This window comes from Pseudogymnoascus destructans (genome assembly GCF_001641265.1).
Source record: "Pseudogymnoascus destructans isolate 20631-21 unplaced genomic scaffold scaffold_2, whole genome shotgun sequence".
Taxonomy (NCBI): Eukaryota; Fungi; Ascomycota; class Leotiomycetes; order Thelebolales; family Thelebolaceae; genus Pseudogymnoascus; species Pseudogymnoascus destructans.
Genome location: NW_020167521.1, coordinates 282,765 through 309,106, shown reverse-complemented (window position 1 = coordinate 309,106; position 26,342 = coordinate 282,765). Strand labels below are relative to the sequence as shown.

The 26,342-nt window shown below is 50.2% G+C and overlaps 11 protein-coding genes across 11 annotated transcripts; 5 read left to right on the top strand and 6 right to left on the bottom strand.

The window, feature by feature from the left end:
* The first annotated feature begins 2,281 nt into the window (after positions 1 to 2,281).
* Positions 2,282 to 4,026, top strand: VC83_00753 (uncharacterized protein). The gene is made up of 5 exons (XM_024464440.1): positions 2,282 to 2,643; positions 2,701 to 2,786; positions 3,053 to 3,184; positions 3,236 to 3,379; positions 3,432 to 4,026. Exons 1-5 carry the CDS (start codon positions 2,361 to 2,363, stop codon positions 3,714 to 3,716), a joined length of 930 nt encoding a protein of 309 aa, XP_024327626.1. The 5' UTR covers positions 2,282 to 2,360; the 3' UTR covers positions 3,717 to 4,026.
* On the bottom strand, positions 3,757 to 4,131 carry VC83_00752 (uncharacterized protein; the record flags this gene model as incomplete). Its single annotated transcript, XM_024464439.1, has 1 exon — positions 3,757 to 4,131. The coding sequence occupies one exon, from the start codon at positions 4,129 to 4,131 to the stop codon at positions 3,757 to 3,759; it is 375 nt and encodes a 124-aa protein (XP_024327627.1).
* A 514-nt stretch (positions 4,132 to 4,645) lies between these two features.
* On the bottom strand, positions 4,646 to 6,293 carry VC83_00751 (uncharacterized protein). Its single transcript, XM_024464438.1, has one exon. It carries the CDS (start codon positions 5,750 to 5,752, stop codon positions 4,721 to 4,723), a length of 1,032 nt encoding a protein of 343 aa, XP_024327624.1. The 5' UTR covers positions 5,753 to 6,293; the 3' UTR covers positions 4,646 to 4,720.
* Positions 6,294 to 7,429: 1,136 nt separating this feature from the next.
* On the bottom strand, positions 7,430 to 8,550 carry ERD2 (endoplasmic reticulum retention protein). Its single transcript, XM_024464437.1, has 4 exons — positions 8,273 to 8,550; positions 8,158 to 8,216; positions 8,028 to 8,094; positions 7,430 to 7,974 (listed from the first exon to the last, which is right to left on the bottom strand). Exons 1-4 carry the CDS (start codon positions 8,292 to 8,294, stop codon positions 7,481 to 7,483), a joined length of 642 nt encoding a protein of 213 aa, XP_024327625.1. The 5' UTR covers positions 8,295 to 8,550; the 3' UTR covers positions 7,430 to 7,480.
* Positions 8,551 to 8,571: 21 nt separating this feature from the next.
* Positions 8,572 to 11,505, bottom strand: VC83_00749 (uncharacterized protein). Its single transcript, XM_024464436.1, has 4 exons — positions 11,261 to 11,505; positions 11,152 to 11,187; positions 10,852 to 11,092; positions 8,572 to 10,766 (listed from the first exon to the last, which is right to left on the bottom strand). The coding sequence occupies exons 1-4, from the start codon at positions 11,275 to 11,277 to the stop codon at positions 9,303 to 9,305; spliced, it is 1,758 nt and encodes a 585-aa protein (XP_024327932.1). The 5' UTR covers positions 11,278 to 11,505; the 3' UTR covers positions 8,572 to 9,302.
* Positions 11,506 to 11,717: 212 nt separating this feature from the next.
* VC83_00748 (uncharacterized protein) lies at positions 11,718 to 12,464 on the top strand. The gene is made up of 2 exons (XM_024464435.1): positions 11,718 to 11,835; positions 11,898 to 12,464. Exons 1-2 carry the CDS (start codon positions 11,743 to 11,745, stop codon positions 12,348 to 12,350), a joined length of 546 nt encoding a protein of 181 aa, XP_024327931.1. The 5' UTR covers positions 11,718 to 11,742; the 3' UTR covers positions 12,351 to 12,464.
* Positions 12,465 to 12,484: 20 nt separating this feature from the next.
* Positions 12,485 to 16,453, bottom strand: VC83_00747 (uncharacterized protein). The gene is made up of 3 exons (XM_024464434.1): positions 16,099 to 16,453; positions 15,623 to 16,011; positions 12,485 to 15,547 (listed from the first exon to the last, which is right to left on the bottom strand). The coding sequence occupies exons 2-3, from the start codon at positions 15,861 to 15,863 to the stop codon at positions 12,963 to 12,965; spliced, it is 2,826 nt and encodes a 941-aa protein (XP_024327928.1). The 5' UTR covers positions 15,864 to 16,011; positions 16,099 to 16,453; the 3' UTR covers positions 12,485 to 12,962.
* Positions 16,454 to 18,405, top strand: RVB2 (RuvB-like protein 2). Its single transcript, XM_024464433.1, has 3 exons — positions 16,454 to 16,678; positions 16,742 to 16,968; positions 17,061 to 18,405. Exons 1-3 carry the CDS (start codon positions 16,670 to 16,672, stop codon positions 18,235 to 18,237), a joined length of 1,413 nt encoding a protein of 470 aa, XP_024327927.1. The 5' UTR covers positions 16,454 to 16,669; the 3' UTR covers positions 18,238 to 18,405.
* On the bottom strand, positions 18,390 to 22,856 carry VC83_00745 (uncharacterized protein). The gene has a single exon (XM_024464432.1). The coding sequence runs from the start codon at positions 22,486 to 22,488 to the stop codon at positions 18,649 to 18,651; it is 3,840 nt and encodes a 1,279-aa protein (XP_024327930.1). The 5' UTR covers positions 22,489 to 22,856; the 3' UTR covers positions 18,390 to 18,648.
* Positions 22,857 to 22,996: 140 nt separating this feature from the next.
* On the top strand, positions 22,997 to 24,295 carry RAB11B (Ras- protein Rab-11B). The gene is made up of 5 exons (XM_024464431.1): positions 22,997 to 23,072; positions 23,148 to 23,160; positions 23,244 to 23,633; positions 23,686 to 23,766; positions 23,823 to 24,295. Exons 1-5 carry the CDS (start codon positions 23,052 to 23,054, stop codon positions 23,954 to 23,956), a joined length of 639 nt encoding a protein of 212 aa, XP_024327929.1. The 5' UTR covers positions 22,997 to 23,051; the 3' UTR covers positions 23,957 to 24,295.
* A 176-nt stretch (positions 24,296 to 24,471) lies between these two features.
* On the top strand, positions 24,472 to 26,201 carry BRX1 (RNA-binding protein required for biogenesis of the ribosomal 60S subunit). Its single transcript, XM_024464430.1, has 4 exons — positions 24,472 to 24,646; positions 24,704 to 24,921; positions 24,972 to 25,930; positions 26,123 to 26,201. The coding sequence occupies exons 1-3, from the start codon at positions 24,525 to 24,527 to the stop codon at positions 25,571 to 25,573; spliced, it is 942 nt and encodes a 313-aa protein (XP_024327924.1). The 5' UTR covers positions 24,472 to 24,524; the 3' UTR covers positions 25,574 to 25,930; positions 26,123 to 26,201.
* The last annotated feature ends 141 nt before the right edge of the window (positions 26,202 to 26,342 follow it).

Here is a 26,342-nt window from a genome sequence, read left to right as displayed (position 1 = left end):
CTGCAAACCCCAAGTGACTTGAACAATTTTTGGTGTCAAGGAAAAGTAGCCGTCTGTATTTTTATATTCATATACAACAGAGGCTTACCTTTAGCATTCACGCAATAACTTCTCAAATGGCCTGCTCGTCCCGTTAGAACTTATGAATGGGACAATGTGGAAAATAGTTACGGTAAGGCTAGAAATGGGTCATGAATCCTGCTAGGCTTTAGGCGTTCATAGCAACTATGGACAGGGCTACAGATAACAGTCGCTTTGAGGTTAGAAACAGCTTATAGATCCTATTATAGTTTTAAGTGCTTATAATAACTATAAAGGGGAATATGGATAACAGCCACCTTAAGTTAAGAAACAGCTTATAGATCCTATGATAGCCTTAAGTGTCTATAATAACTATAAATGGGAATATAGATAACATTAACTTTAAGGCAAGAAACGGCTTATAGATCCTATTATGGCTTTAAGTGTTTATAGCAACTACGAATAAAACTACAGATAACAGTCACCTTAAAACTAAAAACTAAAAACAGCTTATAGATTCTGTTGGCGTTTGTTGTGTTTACAGCAACTACGAATATAAAAAATGTTCTTAGTCACTTAGAACTAGAATAATCATATCAGGGTCTTTCGACGATCCAGTTACTCCAAATCGAATATCGGCGCGTAATTATCCCCTTTTCTACACGAAAACTTGTTAATATGAAAGACACAGGCTGCCGAAGTGCTCACGTGGAACAGCAGACCAACATGGTACTCCGTTTGTCCTAGGGCGGAACTGCTCTTACGCAAACGGCGACGGTCGTCATCACAACTCGAGATTTGAGCATATTGTCATTAGCTGCGAAATTAATGCTGTTGCTGGTGTTGTTCTCGTCGATAGACCTTCTTGCTGACGGACCTTGTCGCTGCGCCTCTTCTCACTGCTGCTCTTTCTCACTGTCGATTGTCGGACCTTCTCACTGCTAAATATTCTCACTGTCTGATAATCTCACCGTCAAACTTTATAGCTAACGGATGTTCTTACTGACGGACGTTCCCGCTAATGGGCCTTCTTGCAAGCGCCCGCACATATGTGGTGATACCTTTATGGAGGTGAAATCCTGGCCCATCCGACGGGCAATAAGCAGGCGTACCCCCCCCCGCTCCGTCCCTCCCTAGTGAGGCACAAGACAGGCCGTGGCAAGCCGTGGTAAGACGAGGGTCTTGAGACCGAACCCCGGCCGTAGAGGATATACTATACCATAAGTAGGTGTTGAAAACGCGGACATATGGAGGAGGGCTAGCGTTCAGTCTTCGTAATCATAGCGGACGGGTCTACTCTCACGAGATAAGAGATTCCTCTGGCTCACAATTCCCTAATAAGTCTACCAGTTGTATCATTGTTATCCTAATATATATACTATCAAATTGGGGGTTTTAAGCACTGTTCACCTTGTACTCGGCCAGTTTGCTTTTAAGAATTGTTTCCAATCGTGGCGCTTACGGACCTCTCAGATGTCCCATCAATCCGCGCTTCCTTTGCGTCATAGCCGAAGTTACACAGTAAATCCTCCTTCTCAGCCTCCTCCTATGCCTCCTTCCGCCCAACCAACTCCCAGACCTTCTACAACACCCTCCTCCGCTACCACCATGGCCCAACCACCTCCCTCCTCGAGCTCGGCACCGGCCACGGCCTGATCGCGCGCCGCCTCTCCCGTGGGGAGAGGCGAAAGTAGCCGAATATCTAGGAAGACGGTCATTGGGATGGCAATGGACAAATTCCGGATGTTAGCCAATAAGGAGAATTTCCCCTCGATGCAACCACTTTGTCACGGCCGAATATTTTAAGTATAACTTGAATTCGTTCGTGGCGGGTTCGTGATGGTACCCCACAACCCCACGGATAGACAGTTCACTATAGTGCGGGCGTTCTCATAATGGACGATAAATATAATAAATATAAAACATCCATATTTAAGAAGTAAGTTGTATTAGAAAAACCAGCTTATAACTTAGGCTTGATTAATATCTATACGTTGAGAAAGAAGCTGTGGTTGAAAACGGGGGGGGATGCTCTGTCGCTCATTGCAACTTTGCCCTCTTTAATAATAAGCAGTTGCTTCCCGAGCTCTAAATCGAGCCATGCCAAATATTAGTACATAATGTAGAGCGAGACTTGAATTTTAGAAGCCGATTAAGTTGATTAACGTGCTTCCTTAAGTTTACGGAACAATCATCATACGTGCGCGGCCCTGACGTGAAATCCTGTCATAGCCACCTTAGCCTCTGCCTCAGCCTCTCACACATTCTTAAACTAGCCTCATCTCGAATTCACAATCTTTTACACTCTCACAGAAGGCACTTCTAGTTGTATTTACACTATGCGTGGCCACCGCCATTCAAACATTCATCGCAACATCCACTTTGTAGATGGAAAAAACAATGAGATCTCTAGTGCCTGGCAGAACGGGCCGCTCACCTGGTCGGAAATGGCAGAATGGATCGAGGTTGTTGTTGAGGAACCTGTCGACAGCTACGCTCCCTTCCGCTGCCTCGAGCTGGGCGACCCAGTTAACCCTCTAGCGCAACATGGACCAGCGATTGTAATGCAGGGAAACAATAATCAGATTTCGACTGGTTTTTACGTGATTCTAAGCCCTGATGGTAAGCTATAGTTACTCTAGTTTCTAGATTTATCGAGACTAATACTTTTGGATTCAGGTGCTAGTATTAACATTCGTATCAATCGCCAGAATCCTATGCCACGCACTTCTACTCGTGCATCATCATCGAAGTTAGATCCTCGTGTAAGTTTGTGAATTTCTATACTTGGTTTCCTCTCACGATCGATGAGAAACACCGGTTGGGAGATAGCATGACTCTACTCGTTCCTGGAACTCATTATGGCGCCGTCTCACGAACTCATGCAGCCTTTTTTCGACATAGGCCACTCTCACACTCTCAGCTCCTCTTCCGTTTTTTGCTCTTAGGTGCCTTGGTCCTGGGCTTTGAGATCGAATTTCCATCATCTGAGTCATCAACTAAATCGTTTCAAACTCTAATACTTGTATAGACGAAGACCTTTCGGAACCGGGTCCGCGAACGTGATGGGCGTTGTGTCGTCACTGGCGAGAAACCACTCGATGATGTGGATTTCGTTCGTCTGGAGGCTGCGCACATATTTCCATTGGCACATCTCGACATGGTATGAAGCTCATAACTACTCTTGATTATTTCAAATCTAACGTTTACATAGTGGAAGGCGCAACTTTGGCAAAGGCAGATAACCGACGATAGATACGTTGGAGAGTCTGGCATTAATTCCGTACAAAATGGAATACTTCTACGCTCCGATGTCCACCAGTTGTTCGACACATATCGCCTTGCCATTAATCCTGATGTAAGTCATTGCTAAATAGTTTCTACTTTATAGTTCTAATTATATAATCTAGCGCGGATATAAGACGTATTGCTTTGCCAACGTTGCTACGTTAGACCACATCCAGATGTATCAGGATCCAGACACAGTCTCGCAATACCAACCATGCCGGGGCCTCTTAAAGCACCATTTTCGGATGTGTGTTTTGCTCAACATGAAAGGCAGGGCGGGATACCCTAAATGGGACGAAGATCTCCCTCCTGGGTGTGATGACATGGCAGAGGTCGCGAGTTCAGAGGAGGGGAAACTCCGTCTCGAGACCATCTTGGCGAGCAAACTGAACCACCTCATCGCATAATCTTCACAGCACTTCTCCAAAACCAAGAGCCAACGCTGGGCTATATGTTGTCAAAAAGGGCGGGGATTATGATGCAGTATTTCGGCGGGCAAAGGAGGCGATCGGGGCCAGAGCTGAGTATTGGTGCTGGTGTGCTTGAGAACGAAATAGAATTTGTCGTATAACTCTCTGGGAAGAGAGAGAGGAGAGCAGGTGGGCCGGCGGGACGGACCTGGGGCTTGAGTTGCTTTGAGGATCGGTATATTTCTTTGGCTGAAGGAAGTAGCAAATGAAGAGTAATAAATCTTGTCTGCTTCAGCAGTGACGTGGCATTGTTGAGTCCACTCGTTCCCTTTATCTCCGGCAAAACATAATCGCATTGTCCGAGTGGTGAATGTGGCCATTGAGGCGCCTTTGGGGAATCTATCCTGTCCATTGTTATAGCTGAGACATAATAGTATTGTTCGTTTCGACGTGACAATCAAAATCCGGGCTCTCTAAAGTGTTGGGTGAGACGAAACAAGTATCATTCTGTAGAATAAGAAATAAACATAACGAAAAGGACAAGGCATCAGTTCGGAAAATGTCGAATCCAGACAAAACCCAAAATGCAAGACTCGATGATATTTCTTTGAAGTAACTCGTGCTCTTTGTACTTTTTTTATTTCAATTTGGCGCAGAACTGCCCCCTTTCTAGATGGATCTGCGCAAAACCAAATCAATTAACCATGGTTTACTGACCCTTCTAGTCCTGAGGGGCGCAAAATATCCAAACCATGGTTGGAGGGCTGTTGGACTGGCGAGCTGATGGGCTGTCGAACGCGCGGGATGGGCCATACAGACTTGGGGAGCGAAGCTCAGAAGGGTTGGCGGGAGAGTGTTTAATATGATCATATAATAACCACCTTCAAGGCAAGTGTACGAGTTGTCTCCCCGTAGACATTAAACATCGATGATAGATTATTATTATATATTGTTCCGTGCCTACAATAGTCTTACACATATCCCGCTATGTAACCCCCTTTTTACGCCAAACTCTCATCCCACGGCACCCACCTCTGTTCCTGGTAATTCGGCATGCACTTGACCAAATTTGGCGGATCCTTCACCCACTGGATCTTTAACGCCGTATCTTTCGGATCATCGCCATCCTTGGCCACCCACTGCGACGCATACCCCTTCAGCGCCTTGATATCCTTCCCCCGCTCATTCGAGTACTCTAAGTTGACACTCGGCACCACCGCAATCTTGCCATACCCCGCCTTCCACAGCTCCTTGCAGAATATCTCCGGTTCCCCTTGGAAACACTCCGTCGGCTTGGCCGTGAAAACCGTCGCCCCGTTCCAGCACGAGAACACTTGGAAGGGCCGGTGCTCCAAGTACCGCTCCCGCGTCTCCGTGTTGTTCCAAAACAGATTCCACGCTGAGTCCCAGCTCCCGTCCGGTGGGATGTGGAAGAATGTATCCCCAGCCATGTCGCGCGCGATCCACACGTCGTAGAAGGTAGGGTGCTCGCCTGCATACGTCCAGTCCATGGCGCATACCATGTCGGCGGACTGGTGCAGGCGCTGGTGCAGTAGCTCCATGATGTCTTCCCTGCATATGGCGACGTCGTTGAGGAGGATGGTGGTGGCGGGATCGTACTTATCGGGCTGGGACATCAGCGGGTGCACTGCCATGTTGCGCAGCTTGGCTAGGAGCTCGATGCGGGCCCCGGCGGTGGGGTTGAGGTCCGAGGAGGTGAAGAAGTATGACGCGCCCATGCCCTCAATATCGGCACACAGCAGTTTCAGGATCTCAAAGGTCCCGTCGGTGGAGCGGCCCTCGATGATGGAGAGGGCGCAGTTCTCAGGGCCGAGGAAGCGCATGACTTCCATGACTGAGCCAAGCAGAGTTGGGAGAAGGTCGGCGCATTGGTATAGGTCGATGGCAAAGAAGTATTTGGGTCGTACGGCGCGGAAGGAGAGCTGCTCCTTGTTGGCTTTGAGACAGTCGTATCTTACGCCTTGTGGAGCGGGGCAGTCTAGTCGAGGGAAGGTCTTGTCTTCGGGTGCCATGATAGCTCGTATGTAGGCTGGCGCCGCCCCAAGAAGTGTGGCATTGCCCTCTCGAAGGGTCGATTCTCCATTGAGGCCACTGGTAGCTGTTCAATCCATCATGATTAGCTCCAGCTTACATGGCGTGTACGTGTATGCATCCAACTCACAAGTAGAATCTGGGACTTGCTTGGTCAACGACGGCGATATCCTATCAACCCATTTCCTCACGAACGCGATCGAGGAGGGCGAGGCAGACAGGTAGCCCGCGCTGATCAGAATTGACGCAACTGCGAGAGACAGGCACACGGCGGATAACAGGATCCTGAGATTCCCTTTCATGGTCCGTCGAGATGCTTTTGCTGGAGCAGCTGCCGATTCATAACGATATGTAATTGAGAAGCAGACATGGCGCTAAACGTATATATATTGGAAGCCTAAGAGAGAGGGATTGTGTGCGACTGCGACGGCCCTGCCCTGGCGTGAGTACTATGGTAGAGAGGTGTTGGTTGTAAAATGGCGTGGTTAAGATCGGCCGCCGGGGGAGGGAAGGGAGGAAGGCTGCTCCCGCGGTCTACTGCGCTGCAATGCGGTGCTACTGCAGTAATCACAACTGGTCAAATAATCGCGCGATGCCAGTACTCAATCCTACCCGTACTTTACATACTGTGTATTCCTAGAACGGGGGCCTGTTCCTCTTTCCGGATTACCCGGCCGTGATACAGAGTGGGTGCTGTATTTCATCTGAGACTCCGTACTATGCGCTGTGTTGGTTCTCTGCAAATGGCCGAGTCTCACAGGGGCCGTGGCGTCTCATAAAAACGATATCCCCCTTGCATTGTTTCCGTTCCATGTGCTCATAGCAGAGTTGAAGTCTGCTCTCGCCCTTTTCATTATCAAGAGCTAATATCTTTCTCCCATTCTTCTCACCATTCACTATCACCATCTCTCCGATATATCAATAACGCCCTGGCGAGGTTGAGAGCACGTTCCCGGAATCGAGCTTGGATCAATAGAACCCTGAGGATGAATGAAGATGGGTATGCGCGGTTATCTTGTAGAAGAAATAGACGTTATACGCCCGCCGTGGCTCCAACTACCGTGGCGACATGTAGAAACTATGACCGAACTTCTTGTTACACTACAGTCTTCATCCTAAGCGCCTATGATATCGTGGGCGCTTGGATCAACAACGGCGGTTGCTCAGCTGGATGTGGCATTGTTGCACATCCCACCATCATGAGATGTAGATGCTATGCATGGGTTCTTTATGTTTGTAGCAGTACGGCGGTTAAAGCCGACTGGCCATACCCTAGCGCTGTATATACCAGGCAAATATGTACGTTATGATACTGTATGCCTTCTGTTCTCATCGTGCCTTCGACTTTCATATACCATCTGCTCCAACTCTATCCACTTGAGTTCAGTAGTGCTATGGAGTGGGAGTGCACGGACAAGAGCATGAAGAAGAGGATCTGCAATAGGTGATTTAATACAATATATATTCAACAAAACACAGCACAACCACCCGGCAATCGCTGCGTCTATAATAACCAGTGTGCCGTTCCAACGCCAGTCCAATGCAAAGTCTTACACACCCGAAAAGGTCTGTTTTTCAATCCACATCATCACCTGATACACCTCAATACACAGTCCACGCCATTCCGTCACCAAATCGACGCCCAGTCCCCCCCTACCCCATCCCACCTCTCACCGCCCCTCTCAAATCAATCCAGTCCAGTACCACCCTTATACCGGCAATGAGAACTTCTTCCCCTTCATGACCTTCGTATAGTAGATCCAGAAGAAATCACTGTACAACACGGTCTGCACAAGCCCCGCCAGCACCGAGATCTGATCCAGATGCCCAGCCGACCAGTACCTCCAGATCCAGTTGGGGATGTACAGCGCGCGGTATATGCCCAGTGCGAAAATGTAATGCACGGTGATAGTGTCCGCCTCGCCCGTGCGCTGCAGCATGAACAGCTGCGGCAGGATGGCCACGCTCTCGAGCCAGATGCTGAAGCTCCAGAGGACTTCGCGCACGGTGTATTCCGGCGGGAAGAGGGCGCCGAGGACGAAGGCGCCTAGGAGGAGGTATTGCACGCGGAAGGTGTCGAGGGGAGCGGATTGCGTGGGCTTGTAGGTCGTCATCATCAGGTAGAGCGTGTAGCCCGAGGTGGAGATGAAGAGGATCTTGAAGATGCTGTTGTAGTAGCTGTCCGTAAAGGTTGTAAAGATATCTGCCGGGCGGACTGTTAGTGGGCGCCTGGCTGGGAGGCGAGGGGAGGCATACCAAGGTAGCGCGTCACGTAGACAATGAGGTATAATGCTTGCGACTTGAACGAGATTCCGGCACAGCTCTGGGAGGGATATCAGTTATAGCTCCAAGGTAGGAGCGACGCATCGGAAGGAGGGCGCCTCACGTTTGTCCGTATCATCTTATCCAGCAAGATCAAAATCGAGAGCAAATGGGAGAAATCTCCTGCGCAACAATTAGCTCTTCATCCCATGAAGCCTCCTCAATTAAAAGATGCGTACCCAGCAGACGGAACAAATTCATATTGGCGGTTTGATGGCGCAGATGCCCGTCACAAAGGGGTATGTGTCTTCCTCCAAGCAATTTACAAGTTGCGCGGTTTCAACGGCAGGTCATCGAGTGCGCTGGGGATTGTGTTGAAAAGCAGCGTGCGAGGCAGTTGATATATCGCGTCCTGAGGACACGGGGCAGATCTCGATGCTTGCGGAACCTTGTGGCGGAGGCGGAGGAATGTTGTTCCTCGAAGCTGACTTGCCCCTCCGGAACACGTGTATTAAGGGATGAAACCATAGAGGACAGGAAGTAAAGGAGAAAGCAAATATAAAACATTTGTATTGTTAATAGGAAATAAGCGTAATCGTGTCGTCCTAATAAGGGCCAGCTGATAAGTCCGGGTTTAAATCTATTTTTCAAGCGCGCTCTCGGCACATGGCTTGAGCAGAGTGGCTGAGAATATGACGAGCATATATCGACACAACCACACTAGATTCACTGCACACTGCAGATAAATATTGTTGGTTTGACGCATTTATCATTGGACTATGCTCTGCAGTATCTAGCTGCAAGTCTCTATCAAACCAAACCCCCCTTTCACCTCCATTTTTATGCAAACCAGCCGTCATAACGAAGGCCTCGTAACAGAGATCCATCTACTGGCCATATCCATCCTCGATCCGACCCTTGGCCATGACCTGCCGCCAGGCCACCCAGCGTCCTTCATGAACCGTATCGTGCGAGTCGTAATGCTTGTAGTACAACAATATGAGAGAAAAAAAAAAGTGTAGATAAATCCACACTACAATCGTAATCTCGATATCCCACAAGACTCCTTTGAAAAATCCCCACGGTAGACACAGCCGGCCATGCCGAGCGAGTAAAAGCGCGGCAAGCAAAAGCGTAAAGAACGAAAAAATACGCGCTGTCTTTTTCCAGATATTTCGGATTTTTATTCGCCGTAAAAGAGTCTGTTGATACACCGTCCGTCATTCCTTCGACATCGGTAGAAAACGTTGAAAACTCCAATGTCGCGAGTTATAGGCCACCCTCCTGGGCTCCTCCGCGATGCGCACCGCGCCCGCCGCGTGCGCCGGGCTGTCCGTTTCCACCAAAGTGTCCACGACCTCTCATGCCGCCGCGTCCGCGTCCTCGGCCGCGGAAACCACCACGGTATCCATTATCGACGCTGCCCTGTCCGAAGGTCTCAAAATTCTTCTTCTGCTCCTCCCCGCGCCACTCGCGGCCACCTGGACGCCTGCCAGTGGAGTCGCCCTCTGCACGGTCCTTGCTTTCGCTGGACAGGTCGTCAAAGAAGGAAGACGACTTGTTGTAGGATCCTGTCGCCGCGTTGCTCTCTGTTGCTGCGTCTTCAATTGGGCTCTCGGCAGGCGAAGTGCCAGCAATTGCTTCCTTGACCAGATCTTGCTTGTTGAACTTGGCGTTGGATGATTCGAAGTCAAAGTCATCCTTGGGGACCTCAACCTTGGGGGCCTCCTGGCGAGGTCCTCCACGACCTCGCGACGCACCTCGTCCACCAAATCCGCTGACACCTGGTTGACGGGGAGCACGAATCGTGTCGTTCGTTCTCATTTCGTTGACCTTTCTGGTCAGGTTATCAATGGCGTTGCCGTTTTGGTGCTGGCCCTCGACAGGTGGGAGCTTGGCCATGGCCGCGGCAACCGCTGCGGTGGCAGCTTGAGTAGCATCTTCAACAGCAGAGCGAGCAAGAGCATTGACTGCTGGGGTGGGGGCCTTGCTGGTGGTAGCAGCATGGGCTTTAACAGCACTTGGGCTTGCAAGGGGGACCGCAGGTGGGATCCTGCCGCCCTTTGGGCCGGTTGGGGCGGTCTTGGTAGCAGCGGGAGCAGCAGGACCAGCTGTGGCAGCCGGGGCCTGCTTAGAAGCGACAGACGCAGCTGGGGCCTGGACAGGCGACGCCTTCAACTCGACAGGTGCCTGTTGTTGCTTTGGCCCCTTCGCATGGGGACCTGGAGCAGCTGGGGCCTGGCCGCCTAGGCTCTTTGGCTCAACAGACTTATCCGTGGGGCCGGGTATTGTCTGTTGCCTTCCACCTGGACCGATTGGCGCAGGCTTATTCTGCTGTGGGAATTGCTGGTTTGGTGGGCCGGGTGGTCCTGGGGGTCCTCCTGGAGGTCCTGGGGGAAATGGACCATATGGGCCGTACGGAAACGGGCCTGGCTGGGGAAATCCTTGTCCTGGGGGAGGATACCATCCTGGTGGAGGTGGTGGATAAGGCATGCCAGGAAACCCAGCTCCGGGTGGAAGTGGACCGCCACGGCCCCATTGTCCTGGGCCTGGGGGAGGGTAGAACTGAGGAGGGTACTGTTGTTGTTGTTGGGCCGAAGGGCCAGCTGGGTTCTGCTGGCCTTGGTTCTGTGGCGGACCTGGCTGCTGTTGGAACTGTCGTCCAGCTTGCCCCGGAGGCCCTGGCGGCTGTTGTGGTGCCTGCTGCTGTTGCTGGACAGGACGAGATCCCGACTAAAGCATTTATTGTTAGCTTTGAAACACCACATTTGATAAAACGAGTGAATAATGTTGGTATTGATCAGAAGGAGGAACGTACACCTAGGATGGCAGGGTCATTTGGCACCTGTGGCGGCTTGTTCTCCTTCGCAGCTGGAGCCTCCTCGATCCGCAAGTCTTTGACATCACTGCCACGGAAGACAATGTATTCGTAGATGCTATCGCTCGCCGCAATCTCTTCGTTTGGGTTCCCCTTCCGGCCCTCAGTACCAAAAGACGTGACGTTCTCGAGTGCAACGGTCGATGTCTCGGAATTGATCTCATGCAAAGTGCCTACATAGCTGCAGCCGCGGAGGTCAGTTGGGTACGTTGGGGACGTGCAATTGGACCCTATTCGTACCGAATATCACTCCTCGAAACAAGGGATATGCGTGATCTGCGAGCATCGATTAGCTGAAGGTTCCCGTATGTCTTGTTGGCCAGGCTATGGCGTGGAGGCTGGGACTCACCCGATGAACTCGGACATGTCGAACTAGGTCGCGCCGCTCCTCAGCGCAAATGGAAACAGGGCAGTACTATATCAAGCGATCTGCGATCTGAAATCAACTCAGAGCGAGAAAAAAAGGAAGTAATATGATCGCGCCGGGTCCGGAAACGTATAGATTGAAGACGGTGAAGATCGAACGTTGACTGGGAGGTTGTCACAGTGGATGGGATCTCTCTCGTCTTTGGCGGCCTGGGGTGGTGAAGTTTGTGCGCGGTGGTGGATTCCGCGGTGCCAAGGCCAAGGGGATGGTAAACGTAAACGCCAGTTGCCAGACAACCCCCAGCCACCAATAAAAACGCGAAAAAGCCAACAAGGCTGAGCTAAACCTCGTCTGGCTAATCCATGCACAACTGTCAGCCTTGTCCATCAGCCCTGCGCTTAATGGCCGACCCCGAGCGACAAACTCACATGGAAGACCCAACAACTCCCAAGTTTGTGGCCTGAATGTCGAAAGAAATGTCGACAGAGTCGTCAAACAACGAAAAGCTCTTTCAGGAGCTGGACTCTTATAATTGGGAGAAAGATGCCGAATTCCAGGTATGTCTCACGCTATTTACGCCACGCAATCCAATTCTATCGCTGACATTGATGTTCGCAAGGCTGGCCTCGCCGCCATCCTCGGCCCAAACCCAAGCCCCTCCCAGCTGAGAGACCTCACCATCCGCGCCCGAACATTCTACTACGCGCGCAAAACAAACCAGACAATCGACTTCGACGCGTACAAGGCCTATCTTGCCTCGCGATCCCCCGAAGAGTTCCCGGCGCCAAACACGAGCGACGCTGGGGAGTCGACCCCGCTTCCACAAGCCAGCCCCAATCCCACTTTCCCAACATCCTTCGCGGACATTGTTGCCCTCATCAATAGTGGTGCTCCAATACCTGGCATCATGGACATCCCACCTACAGTGCTCGCTGACAAGGCGACGCAGCCGGCGGCTTCGAGGCGAAAGAAGCCATGGGAGACACAGGAGGAGCCCATAATACCAGAGGGCGAAGGGACGTTTGGCAGCGATAGGGACCGCATTATACCACAGGAAGAAGTAAGCCCTTAATGGGAATTAAGCTACGAGGCAGTATAGTTATAGAATTATATAGTTGTAGATAAAGTAGCAGGTGAAGTAGGGATGAAATGGTAGATGAAGTGGCATAACTGCTACTAGATGGCAAACAAAGAATCATATATTTTCCCTTAGGTTTAAATGTTGTCTTTGTTCTTGTTACAACCTCATCTTTGTCTATATTTGCATCTTTGTCTCCCATTGTGCCTAACTTATGTAACAATAACGATAGTGGTATCTCTTAAAACGCCAACCCCTTCTCTAAACCGTAGCCACCTATTCCTTCGCTCGGATAGATGCTAGATGATTAAAAATGTAGTAAAACAACTTGCTGCATTGTAGGCGATTAGTGTTTTGTCGCTGCCACGAACGACTTAGCAGCTAGAGCCACTATAGCCTTCAAAATCTTGTGTCGTATAGTCGGCTTCGAGCATCTAAAGCAAAATTGACACTCTACTGTTAACAGCAAGCAATGAGCCTAAATGAACTTTGTGTCGGGCAGTACCCATGAACGTCTCGCTAAAATAGTGAATGTAAGAAGCGCTCTACTTGAATCTCGACCTCCTAAAACACCATTTCTTAGCTTTCCTTGCTAACACTCTCCTCCTAGTCCCCATCTGAGAACAGAAATGGCCCTTGGGCCTCTCGTCTCCTCTTGCGTGTTTGCTGCTGACTAGACGCTTGTGAGCTAGCCGAAGGCGAAGACGGAGCGCTGCGCTTATTTCCAGACTGCCTAGATCTAAACGATGCAGGGGAAGCGAGTGCTGTCGGAACAGCCCTAGGGTCAGAAGCAGGTGGCGCGGTCTCTTGTACCTTGCCAACCTGCGGCTGATTGACGGCACTGCCTTCACGGCTCGAGGCAGATTCCGACTTAAGCCTTTGCACTTGGTAATCCAGCGCGTCAAACTCTCCCATCATCTTCCCATAGTTCTCCGTGAGCACGTGGATCACTTCTTTCACCGACTGCACTTTTCCATCCTCATCGAACTCGATTAGGTGCTCAATATCCTCAATCTGTCTCTGCAAACGTTTCGACGCTGCCTCAATCTGTTCTTTAAGGTCTTTGGATAACGAGTCGATCCGTCCCGTCATTTCTTCCTTTAAACTAGCTTTAGAGCCATCAGCCTGGGACTGTAGGATAGAAATGGATCCTCTAACAGAGTCTACCGCAGCCGATAAATTTGCAATCGTCGTGGTATAGTTATTCTCCCAGGCTTGTTGCCTACCCTGAATCGCGTCCTGTTCGTTGCTCCCAGCGGGCTTCTTAGAGCCATCAGCCTGGGACTGTAGGATAGAAATGGAGCTTCTAACAGAGTCTACCGCCGCCGATAAATTTGTAATCGCCGTGGTATAGTTATTCTTCCAGGTTCGTAGCCTACCTTGAATCGCGTCCTGAGCATCTTTGATGTAGCCAATACTCTCGGTATGATTGTGAAAGGTGCCTTCGACGAGAGCCATACGAGCTTTTAATTCTGCGATTGGAGCTTCAACCTGGGCCAGATTCGGATACACCGTTTGGAGCTGCCCAAGAATCTGCTTGCAGAGATGATCGGTATATATGTTGTTCATCCGCGTGTCCAAGTTCCGTATGCCCATGTTGATCCCAGCTTCAAACTGCTTACTTTCGGCCAGTCTACGATTGATATCGGCCACCTCACTACGCAAGGAATTTAGAGCTGGGCCCCAATCAATCGCTGGAGCATGAACGCCATTTTGAAGAGAACCGGTTGGAGATGCGGAGGCCGAATTCTCCGATCCGTTCAGTGGTGCTACAGCCCTGACAGGTTTCATATGAACGAAGTCAGACTCAAGGGACCCAACCCTTCTCAACACCTGCCGTTGTTCATCCGACGTAGCCCTTTGTTGAGACTGAAGTGTTTCGATGTTCTTTATTAATTTAGCCACCCCAGCTTCCATTTTTGAGACATTTTCATTCAACCCTTGTATAACTGCACCGTGCGCTATGTCGGAAGCATCCTGTGATTCCCTAATCTCCGTAATGATTGCGTTCATAGAGTTCTTAAGTGCATTGATCTGTTGGGTTATTAGGCTTATGGTGCTAGTGTCTTGGGGTGCAACAGTAGTAAGGTTATTTTCGGGGCCAGTGGTATTCGACAATAGAGATCTATGTGAGGAACTCTCTAGAGACTTGACTCTCTGGTCGAGGCCCGCCAAGTCGTCATCAAATCCCCCGACGTTGCGTTGCACCTGTTCGAAATTTTCTTGTATTTTCAACATAGTGGTTTGCCCTCTTTCGATAGCCTCGATTCTTGGTACGAGCTCCAGGCTTGCCAATGTATTAGTGGTTTGCGCCCGTTCGACAGTTTCGATTCGGGACGCTAGCTTTAGGATTGACGAATGTTCCGCAGCCAGTTGAGTCTTCACTGATTGGATGGGGAGAGTCCTCTCATCACTTGGAGAAGGAGCCTGGTTTGAATACCCATTAACTGGGGCTCCACCAAGCTTCTTGATAGCAATTTTGTACTCTCTCAGCTGATCCTGCTGCTGACTGAGCTGATTTTTGTGATAATCCGAGTGCTTTTTAAGCTCAAGGACATCTCTGCTAAGCGTAACGAGATTATCGGTTTTGCTTAATAGAGATGAATTCATGGCGACCACCTGGTCACGAGAGTCACTCCTTATCCTATCTTCAGCACTTTTAAGACGCAAATCAAATTCCTCCTGAAGCTTCCGGTTCTCGGCTTTCATATCCCTTTCGAGCTTCAGAAACCTATTCTCAACTTCTGAAGATCCACCCACGATCTCAGTGTCAGGCCGAAACGATCTCGCTCCACCTTTGGAAGAAATAAGGGAATCATAGTGTTGCGCCACGACGGCCGTGGTGCTGGATATCTTGGAATTTGCCTCCTTCAACTTTGCCTCTAAAGCTTCAAGCGCCGACTTTTCCTTAGCATATCTTTCTTTTGCTCTTTCCGCCTCAATAGGAAACTGGGAATGTGTAGGCTTCCCTGCCTCGTATATAGATCTTGCCTCGTCGCAGTCTTGCCTCGCCCTTTCGCACCTGAGACGTAAATTTATCTCCTCTGTGGTCCACTCAGCCAACGACTGTATTGCTGACGCGAACTCAGCGCCTAGTCCGCATCTAGTAGGGGTTAAAGGAGTCGACTCTTGTGGTTTTGGCAATGTTCGACGAGATCCGTGCTCGCTCGAGTCCCGAGGCGTGCCATTGTCTGTGCAGCTAGTTAGCCAGAGCTTTAGATAAATTAAACCAGAAGAATGACCTTCCAAAGACAAATTGTACATACCTCTGTTACGGTCACGATATTCCGAAGGCGAACGTTGACCTCGATCATTGGTATTCCGGTACTTTTCCGCTTCGGCAGCGCGCCGTTCTCGCTCTCGTTCCTCGCGGTCTTCTCGGCCTCTGTCGTCATGATACGATCCTCGCCCGCGTCCTCGATATGAAGCTCGGCCACCACCGCGGCCTCGGCGTGGACTCCGGGGCGAATGTTGCCGTGAATCCCAGTGAGAACGGTCTCCTGACATATCGTGCGATTGCGCGTAGCGTTCCAGCTACAGGTAAGATGACTCGACAATCATGCGATTGGTTACGAATGGTCGGAGGTGCTTGCGCGCAACATTCGAGAAGTCGCAAGACCGAGAGAGCCAATGGTCGTTTGTATGGAGTGCGCGTCTGAGGCAATGAACGTTAGCAGGTGTGCTATTCAGCTGCCAACTAAAGGAACAGAGTATCTAAATAGATTCACTTCAAATAACTTACAGTACAGCGCAAGACAGTGGATGGTGGACCCCTTGGTCACTGGCTGGTCTTGGATCAGACAAAAAGCGGTGTTTGCCTGTGCAGGCTCTCTTTAAAGTGTATAGAATAAAGAGCAGCAGGAGGAGGGGCTTCGAGTAGAAGAGGGGGCGTTATATAGTCGTGAGGAGTTTGAGGAGGATTCAGAAGCCAAAAATGGCTTGGCCGACTTTGGCGGTGGCGGTAGGGGTCTGACGACAGCCACAACTGGCTAAAAATCAATATAGTAGTCAAGAGATCTTAAAAAGTAGAGTGCTGCGGATGAAAAGAGAAGTTGTTAAGTCGTTGGTGTTGATTTGTTCAATATTAGAATTATACCACTGCAGATTATAGACGCGTCGGAACTGTAGGTGTAGGTAAGTTAGTAAGTACGTACTCTGCAGTGGGCGTAGGGCGGCGGTGCGTTTGTTGTATGACGGGTGGTAGAGGCGGTACTGCTAATAATCTTTAATTGATCTTTATACCACCATCACTCCTACGCCCGCTCTACCATTCAACGTCCTACCCTCCTGTATACCCCAAACAATTTCACGACATGGCTACGGTAAGTTCTGCATACACTTTAGATGCGGCTCCAATGACCCCCTTGAATACTGACCGTATCCAGACAATCCAGACCGTGCCTCAGAGCAAAGAGCTCCGGGGGATGAACCTGATCGCGGCGCATTCGCATATTCGCGGATTGGGTGTCGACACTGATACGCTGGAGCCCCGAGCAGCGTCTCAAGGCCTTGTGGGACAAGAAAAGGCACGGAAGGCCGCTGCCATTGTGCTGGAGATGGTCAAGCAGGGAAAGATTGCTGGCAGAGCCCTGTTGATCGCAGGACCTCCAAGGCGCGTTTCTCCCAACCCATTCCTGCTTCATAGACTACCCCAGCTTGTTACGCAGAACGAAGTCTCTAGGCGCCGAACTAACAGACTTACAGCACAGGAAAGACGGCTATAGCTATGGGCATGGCTCAATCTCTCGGCCCAGATGTCCCTTTCACGATGCTCGCCTCCTCCGAAATCTTCTCCCTTGAAATGTCAAAAACCGAAGCTCTCACACAATCCTTCCGCAAATCAATCGGCGTGCGCATCAAGGAGGAGTCCGAAATGATCGAGGGCGAGGTCGTCGAGATCCAAATCGACCGCTCGGTAACCGGTGCCAACAAGCAGGGCAAACTCACCATCAAGACAACCGACATGGAAACCATCTACGACATGGGCACGAAAATGATCGATGCCATGACCAAGGAGCGAGTCCAAGCTGGCGACGTCATCTCCATCGATAAGTCGTCCGGCAAGATCAGCAAGCTCGGAAGGAGCTGGGGCAGGTCGAGAGAATACGACGCCATGGGCGCCGATACCAAGTTCATCCAGTGCCCCGAGGGCGAGCTGCAGAAGCGCAAGGAAGTCGTGCACACCGTTTCCCTCCACGAAATCGACGTCATCAACTCGCGCACACAAGGCTTCCTCGCCCTCTTCTCCGGCGACACCGGTGAGATCCGCAGCGAGGTCCGCGAGCAGATCGACCAGAAGGTGGCCGAGTGGAAGGAGGAGGGCAAGGCTGAGATCGTGCCCGGCGTCCTCTTCATCGACGAGGTGCACATGCTCGACATCGAGTGCTTCTCCTTCATCAACCGCGCGCTCGAGGACAAGCTCGCCCCCATCGTCATAATGGCCAGCAACAGGGGTAACTCCCGCATCCGTGGAACAACCTACAAGTCCCCCCACGGCCTACCCCTCGACTTCCTCGACCGCGTCGTCATCGTCTCCACGCACTCTTACGACAAGGAGGAGATCCAGCAGATTCTCTCCATCCGCGCCCAGGAGGAGGAAGTCGACGTCTCCCCCGACGCCCTGGCGCTCCTGACCAAGATCGGACAGGAGGCCGGTCTCAGATACGCGAGCAACCTGATTACCACCAGCCAGCTGATTATGGCGAAGCGCCGCGCGAAGCAGGTCGGTATCGAGGACGTGCAGCGCAGCTTCCAGCTCTTCTACGACCAGACCCGCAGCGTGAAGTTCGTGCAGGACTACGAGAAGAGGCTCATTGGCGAGCAGGGTGCTGTCGAGATGAACATCACTAATGGCCACGGCGAGGCGATGGAGCTGTCTTAGAGGGAGTTTGGGAATGGGGTGGGGGCAAGGCCGGAGTTCGGAGAGGCGAATGGATGTGTTTGTATACTAGCACTGGGCGTCACGGAATGCAAAAAGCTGAGAAGCACGGCAACGGGGTGGCCGATGTTTGTTAGATTAGGCGTGTTCAAGCGTAGCAAAATAAAGAATCTTAATTTTTAGAGGTTATTGACTCCTGAGCCTATTTGATTAATGCTATGAGATAGCAGATCTTCTAAACCAAGCGCCTGTCTTAAGCTCCATGAATTCTCAAAATATCCGCCTGTCTTAAGCCCTGAATTCTGAAATATACGCCAGTCCTAAGCTCCATGAATGTTGCAAGATAGCTTACTCGCAAAAAATAGCCAACGCCACTGAAGCAACATTAACCAGTAATGCAAAGAACCGAGGGTATCACTGCTTCTTATACTCAACCCTCAGCAACCTAAACGCGTCTTCCCACCCTACAACAGCGATGTGATTCCACTCCACCCCCTTCAACTTCATCTCCGCATACCACTCCAACGTACTAAGCTTTCCCTCCCCCTTCTCCTCCTCCGCCCCCTCAAGGCCCTCCATCTGATCTATCTGATCCTTCCGCCGTTCACTAGGCGTCACAGGCGTAACAGGCGTCAAAACACCACCCGGCGACACCGATGCCGATGCTGCCCCATTACTTACCTCACCCTCTTCTACACCACTCGAACCACTTCGCGACCTCGACACCGCTCTCCCAACACTCCCAGAGCGTCCGCGGCGCACTTTATACACCTCCTTATCCTCTGGCGGGACATAGCCAGGTCGGATATTCAGCTCGTTGCGCACTGTCCCGGATGAGCGCACGGAGCGTGGGACGAGGCGGAAGCCGCCTTCGGAGGTTATGATACCTGAGTTTGAGGTCTGAGAGGAGGGCTCGGCATCAGGGGAGTTGCTTTGGGTTGGCGAATTGGTGTCTATGGGTCGGGGGGTGGACGGTGCGGCTTCCGCTGCGGCAGGTGGTGCGTCTTCCATGACGACGTCTTCGGTGGTGACGGCATCAGTGGATGGGATCGCTATATTTGCTTCGGTGACAGGAGGTGTAGGCGGAACCGGCGGCGTCTCAGCTGCCACCGACACATTAGCGGCTTCTTCAGCTTGCCTTTTGGCCTTTTTGGAAAACTCGTAGAGCATCGTTGCCCGATCGTGGTTGCCCTTGGCCCGCTTCACGAAATCCGTCGCCACACTGTAGGTTACACCCGTTTCGACGATAAATTTAAGAACTTCTAGGTCTAAGTCTTCTGGAGCGACACCGGCGTTCAAGTCTTCCGTTTCTGATGTTTGAGTCGTACCCGGCTTAGGCTCGATGGTCGGCTCATAATCGTCGTCATCATTTGCTCCATCTACAGAAGCAAAGCCATTGTGCTTCCACGTCGATTTCCCAGGACTCTTAGATGGAGGCCGATCTTGTGGTGTGTTTTCCGAGGAAGGCTTTGTGCCGGAGGAATTTGATATCTTTGGCGCCTGTGCAACCGCCTCCTCATGCTCTTTAGGACTTGTTTTCGAGCCGATGGCAACGAATTTGCGGAAAGACTTCAAGTGAAGCACCGACCAATATGCGAAGTAGCGGATGAGCTCACGGTCATCGGATGGCTTAATCTCTTCATCCGCAAATACCATTAGGGTACGAGTATCATCCGGTTGCAACACTGCGTCGAGATCTCTTTCTTTCTCGTTCTTGGGACGGACAAGTCTGCCTATCACATCCATAAGATCAAAACGATCTTTGCAATTTTTCATTGATAGTCCGCTGCCGGTAGCAATAGACTGTATCTGAGAATCAGTAAGGCCGGCTGGAAGGGTCTCAAGTAGTTTCGCTCTGCGTTTGGCAGCGCTGAATGCCTGCTCAGATACAAATTTATATACATCACGGCATACGAGGAGCTTCCAAGTTCCAGCTGAAGCTCGAGATCCCCTTTTCGACAAGAACCAGTTCAAGAAGAATAGAGCCATTTCTGGTTCTCCGGATAGGAATCCCGAGGTTAGGCATACCGCTCCTCCATGTGGAAAGAGCCTTATCAAGTATTTGCCCTTTGGAAAGTCTTCATCAATACACCACACGTTGTTTAATCCGTTGAGCAAGAACCCTTGAAGCCCTGGGTATCTCGGAATCAAGGAAATCATCTTGTGGTGGATAATCAGGCTCCCTCCCTCTGGATTAGCAGTGTATTTCAAGAATTGACGCCAAGAACCAGCTTGCTGGCAAGAATATATCCTGCACCCCTTGTTCGAGGACCGTAGCCAGGCAGCCGTATGCTCTGCAAGTGGAGCTGTCATGTTAGGGAACAGGAGAAAAAATGAGTCCCGAGGGCTTTTCTTGTCGACTTGGTGGAGACTTTGGTAGCTGAATCCAAATATTACCCTGTTCAGAAGTTGATAGTCCTCACATCCATCAACTCTCATTTTGGACATCCTACTTTCTGCCTCTCTGTTATAAGACGGGCACACGAGTTTTGATGGCGTGGTGAATGAGAAAAAAGATAGTTGACCGCTGTGCTGAAGCTGGGCACCAAACTCGATAAATTTCCATTCTTCACATCGTGTCGGGTATATGATAACATTGAGAGACTCCAAATTATAAAGCAAACCGGAAATGTTAACTCTTAAATAATCACCCAGGGCAGAGATACTGTCTTGGACTTTCTGGTCATCCCCAGTGCCTGCGGTGACCCTCCCTCTTGCCAATAAAGTGGGATTAAACTCCGACTTGAAGTTATCGACATCTGTTGATCGGCAGATGTGGTTGAAGGTGAGATCTTTGCTTTGGAGTTGTTGGAGCGCAGCCCCCCAGGCCATGTTGTTAACACTAATGTCAATAAATGTTAGGACAATAGGGTCATCTTGAGCCTGACGATCCCCGAAGAATGATTTCAGAGTAGTTTCACTCAAACCACGCTGCGCCTGATTAAACATAGAGACTGGCTTCGGCGCGACACCGTTTTGTTTCGCAGAGTAATTAGCCAGTGATACTTTTCGTACTGGCGCAGATGGAAGAATATTTGCCGCATCTTGCACTTCGGAACTGGCTGGGTGGCCGTGAATTGGAGTTGAAAAAGTTAAGCCCATCGGTGCAGTAGGTGGATGAAATGCGGCAATAGGAGAGTGGTTTGGCTGCTCTTCCCCAAATTCGACGGCAGTAGTCTCCTGCCGAGGAATGAACTCTTCGAGACTAGATACCATAGGCGCCGTTGCCGCTGCTGAACTGAGAACTGGTTGTTGGTCACCTGGTGCAGAGACTGGTGTCTGTGTGCTTTGAGCCCCCCCAGGAACTGGCGCTGAGCCCTTCTTCCGAATACGGTACTCGGCTGGATTCATCAGACGAGGCAGTTGCGCAGGAGCACGATCTGCCAACCCCCTAGCACCCAGCTCAAATCTGCGTTCCTGCCTCTTGCTTGTAAAGAGTTGCGGCGCCTTTACCTCCTTTGAACGGGTTTCAGTTAAGATCCTGTTCTCAATAGTTCTTCGAGCCTTGGGGGGTTTTGACATTGCCATGTGGCTACCCCGTCCCGTTGTACGCGACCTCCCTCTTATTGATCGCTCTCTTGGGGCATCAGTAGAGTGGGAGACCGGGCCTCTGTGAGCAGTTCCTCGATAGCCTGTTGCGCTGGGTGCTTCTATGATCGGAGCTTTGTGAACTTTGGCCTTTGTCTCGGTCCCGATCTTGGTGGGTTTCGCCTCTTTTTTATATCGATCTTCACTTGTAGAAGCATCATTCATAACAGTATCATCGTCACGGTGAGTAGTATCGTGGCGTTTTACCCCAGCTTGCTGTGATTTCTTTGACAGAGGTATTCCTTCATCGTCTGGAACTTCAAAATCGGCCTCTTCGGCTTCATCGCTTGAGGAATCTCCCTTGCTTTCAGATTCCGAAGGCTTTGATTGTTGTGGAAGCCCGAGTCTCTCTCGCCTCCGTTTGCGCCTGGTATGCTCCTCCTGACGCTTTTCGAACTCATCAGTGTCCAATGGCTGAGAGAGACCTTCTCGTTGGCGGAGCTTTTCTTCTTTCCATGCCTTTAATGTGTCCTTACTCAAGATATTTTCCTCGGGTTCCCACGTAGATTCTTCTAGGGGATACCCTTCCCATTCGATTAGGAATACCCGTTCCTCGTCGGTACCTCCTTCGGCCAGGATCCGCTTGACGATATATACATCCTGATCGCTTTCACTGTCTGAACCTGAACCCAAACCTGAACCTGGTGGCGGGGAACTGGATGCCATTGTCTGTTTAGGCGGCAATCGGCACACCGCACTCGAGATTCATCGCCAAGTTAGAGTGGCGTTGTGCTTTGGTGCAGCTTCACCTCGACTCTAGGCAGCTGCAAGGTTCACAACAGAGCCTGGCTCCTACGATGACCTCGTCTAGAGTATTTCTATATCCTGCTAGGCTGTTTATATCAAAGAATGAGAATGCTTGATACTCCCAGGGTCCAGGCGCGTAATGAAACGTGTGTTCGAGTCTCTAGAGGACATTAACTTGGACCTTTATGTACGTTGGAGTTGTATTAATGTAATGTAGGTTCAAGAGGAATGCCCTGCTTCCTTTTAAGTACTGGACAAAGAATGTTGTTGTTGCTTGTTCGTTGTTGGCGTCTTTATTGTGAATTAATTAATTCACTGAAGCGGGCTAGACCATGTGTGGCGCGTGTGTGGCGCAGCAACTGCGGGCTCGCCAATTTAATCGTGTTGCCCGAAATACATAAGTTAGTGTGATGTGGTGACGAACGAACCTCTCTACAACCCCTCCTCCCCCCCATCATCACCACGACATCACGACCGCCAACATGGCTAACGACGAATACGATGTAAGCTATAGCTCTCTCTCAATATTTTTCTTATGCTCCTGCGGTTCCGATAGCTAATCTCTTCTCCTGCAATAGTTCCTCTTTAAGGGTATGGACTGCCCCTTATGCCTTATCCGGCCCCCTCCTGATCAGCACCACATAACGCGCACAATGCTAACCCTCCCTCTACAGTGGTCCTGATCGGAGATTCAGGCGTCGGGAAATCCAACCTGCTGAGCAGATTCACTCGCAATGAGTTCAACTTAGATTCCAAGTCCACCATCGGTGTCGAGTTTGCGACCAGGTCCATCCAGGTCGATGCGAAGACAATCAAGGCTCAGATTTGGGATACTGCAGGACAGGAGAGATACAGAGCCATCACATCGGCATACTACAGAGGTGCTGTTGGTGCGCTGCTGGTTTATGACATCAGCAAGCACCAGACGTACGAGAACGTTACGAGGTGGTTGAAGGAGCTGAGGGACCATGCTGATTCCAACATTGTTATCATGCTGGTTGGTAACAAGAGCGATTTGAGGCATCTGAGGGCTGTCCCGACCGAGGAGGCCAAGCAGTTCGCAAGTACGTGATATCCAACTACTGTGCGAAAGAGACTCGAGCTGACACTACGCAGGTGACAATGGGCTCTCCTTCATCGAGACTTCCGCGCTCGATGCCAGCAATGTCGAGCTGGCCTTCCAGAACATTCTCACAGGTACGATCGTCGAGAACGAAAATACTATATCCTGCCAGTAGCTAACCCCCTGCTAGAAATCTACCGCATCGTCTCGAGCAAGGCCCTTGATAGCGGCGACGGAGCCCAGGCCAACATCGGTGCAGGCACGAATATCTCACTCAGCAAGCCGGCAGATGATGGTTCCGCCAAGGGAGGAAAGTGCTGTTAGGGAACTTATACCCCTTCGATTCAAAGATATTGGTTGGTGAAAGAGATTGTTTGATTGATACAGCGGTGGCGTATTTACTTGTCTCTAAGACGGAAACTGGATGAAAGGGGGTCTTATCTCATGATCGCCGGGTTCTGGTCTTGAGCGATGACTTTTTGCTTTGTACTGGTCTACTCAAATGGATTTTTATAATCCTTTTGTGTTCCTTTTTGGATTCCGCATGATGATTGGGTTCCTTTCACGTGTAACAGTATTTTCTGATTTCTTGTCAATATCAATGCACGAACGCAAACAGTGATTAATGTGTTTGTATTTCTGTTTGTATTAAACCTAGAGGATGATCATAATTCTCAAGTATTGATTTATTTACGAGCTCTCCTCTGCACCCCGTAACCCATGATGCTTCGACCTGAGCAAAATAGAGCTTGACCGTTTGTGGGTTAGCGTAATATAGTCAATCTTAGCCTTGCGCTAAGATAACTCCGCCAAAAAGTTCTCGAGTTGCGATTGAGAAACAAGAAGATTTAGAGAATTTTGCGACTCTCACAACTTCAAGGACATTACCACAATGGCGTCCGTTTATAAGTCATTATCGAAGCCTACGAACGGAAAGGAGGAGGGCGCAAGCAGCATAATCAAGAGGAACAAGCAAAAAGTCTTGATTCTCTCGTCAAGAGGTGTTACATACAGGTTGGAATCCCCAGTTAACGAATGAAGCACCCAGAATATTAACTTGAAGCGCAATAGACATCGCCATCTACTTAATGACCTTCACTCTCTCCTTCCCCACAGCCGAAAGGATGTTAAGCTTGATACCAAGACGAAATTATATCAACTAAACGAACTTGCTGAGTTATACAACTGCAACAATGTGTTTTTCTTCGAGGCCAGGAAGGGAAAGGATCTTTACCTGTGGATGAGCAAGGCGCCCAACGGACCGACAGTTAAGATGCACATGCAAAATTGTAAGGCTCTTCGCTACGTCTACTGTCAGGCCATTGCTCACTAGATACAGTACACACTATGGAAGAGCTCCACTTCACCGGGAACTGCTTGAAAGGCTCCCGGCCTGTCCTTTCGTTTGATGCCAAATTCGACAAAGAGCCACATCTCCGTCTCCTCAAGGAGATGTTCCTTCACATCTTCGGCGTACCAAAGGGCGCCCGTAAGGTTAAGCCGTTCGTCGACCACGTTATGGGCTTTACTCTCGCCGACGGCAAAGTCTGGATCCGCAACTACCAGATCAGCGAGTCGATCCCCTCGAAAGTAAAGCCAGGAGAAGAGGAAGATGAGGCCGCCGAGGCCGCAGCGAAGAAGGCCAAGAAGGTTAAGGGATCAGAGACCGAGGTCAGCCTCGTCGAGATTGGCCCGCGTTTCGTGCTTACGCCAATCGTGATCCTCGAGGGTTCTTTCGGTGGACCGGTTATCTATGAGAACAAGGAGTTCGTGTCGCCCAACCAAGTCCGTTCCGACATCCGACACAAGAAGGCGGGCAGGTACAACCAGCGCGCCGAGCAGAGTATCGAGAAGCTGGCGCGGCACGACGAGCTGGGCCTGCGGTCAGACGGGTTCCAGAAGCCCACGGATGGGCTGGATGCGGCGGCTCTGTTTGCTTAAGCGCGGGTTTCGCATTTGGGATGGCATGGACGGCGTTGTGGGTGTTGGGTTGAGATAATGCGGGTCGGTAACTGTATTGTGGCACCAACAGAGCTTTTTGATGACAACTGACTTTTTTGCTTCGTTCCCCTTCCCGATGGTGATGTGTGACGTGTGACATGCAAGGCATTAGTGTGTACAGCATTCCGAGCTTTCCCATGCTCTTATGCTGAAGGAATACTATTTTCATCGTGCCGAGATCAGATATCATATCCTTTCCTTACCAAGCGCCGTTTCTCATTACTCTATGGGATAACGGTGCATGAAGAGAGGTTAACATCTTCAAACTGATGCGCTTCCAATGTTGGGCCGAATTTGGTATGTTATTATTCTTTTTTTTTGCTCCCTCATACCCTCTTATATGATGACAAATGGTCAAGAGACCAGATATATAACCCAGCTCGTTGAGGCACAAAGTGCTCTGTGAGATAAGAAACATGTTCTGAATCAGCTCAAATATTTATCTACGTCAAGGCATCAATGGGTTTCACAATGCTAATATTGTGACAGATATCGAGAAGAGATCATCTTTTAAGGCTAGGAACCCGTAGTTGAGCAAATTATCAAGGAATATTAAATTATATATCTATTCTAATTCTAATTGTGATTATGATTATGATATGTTCGTGATTGTGATATGTTCGTGATTATGGATATGTTGAAAATGTCTGTTAAATGAAATTACCCTGCATCATACAAGAGTCAGAGCTCATACCGACCTTGGTCTTGG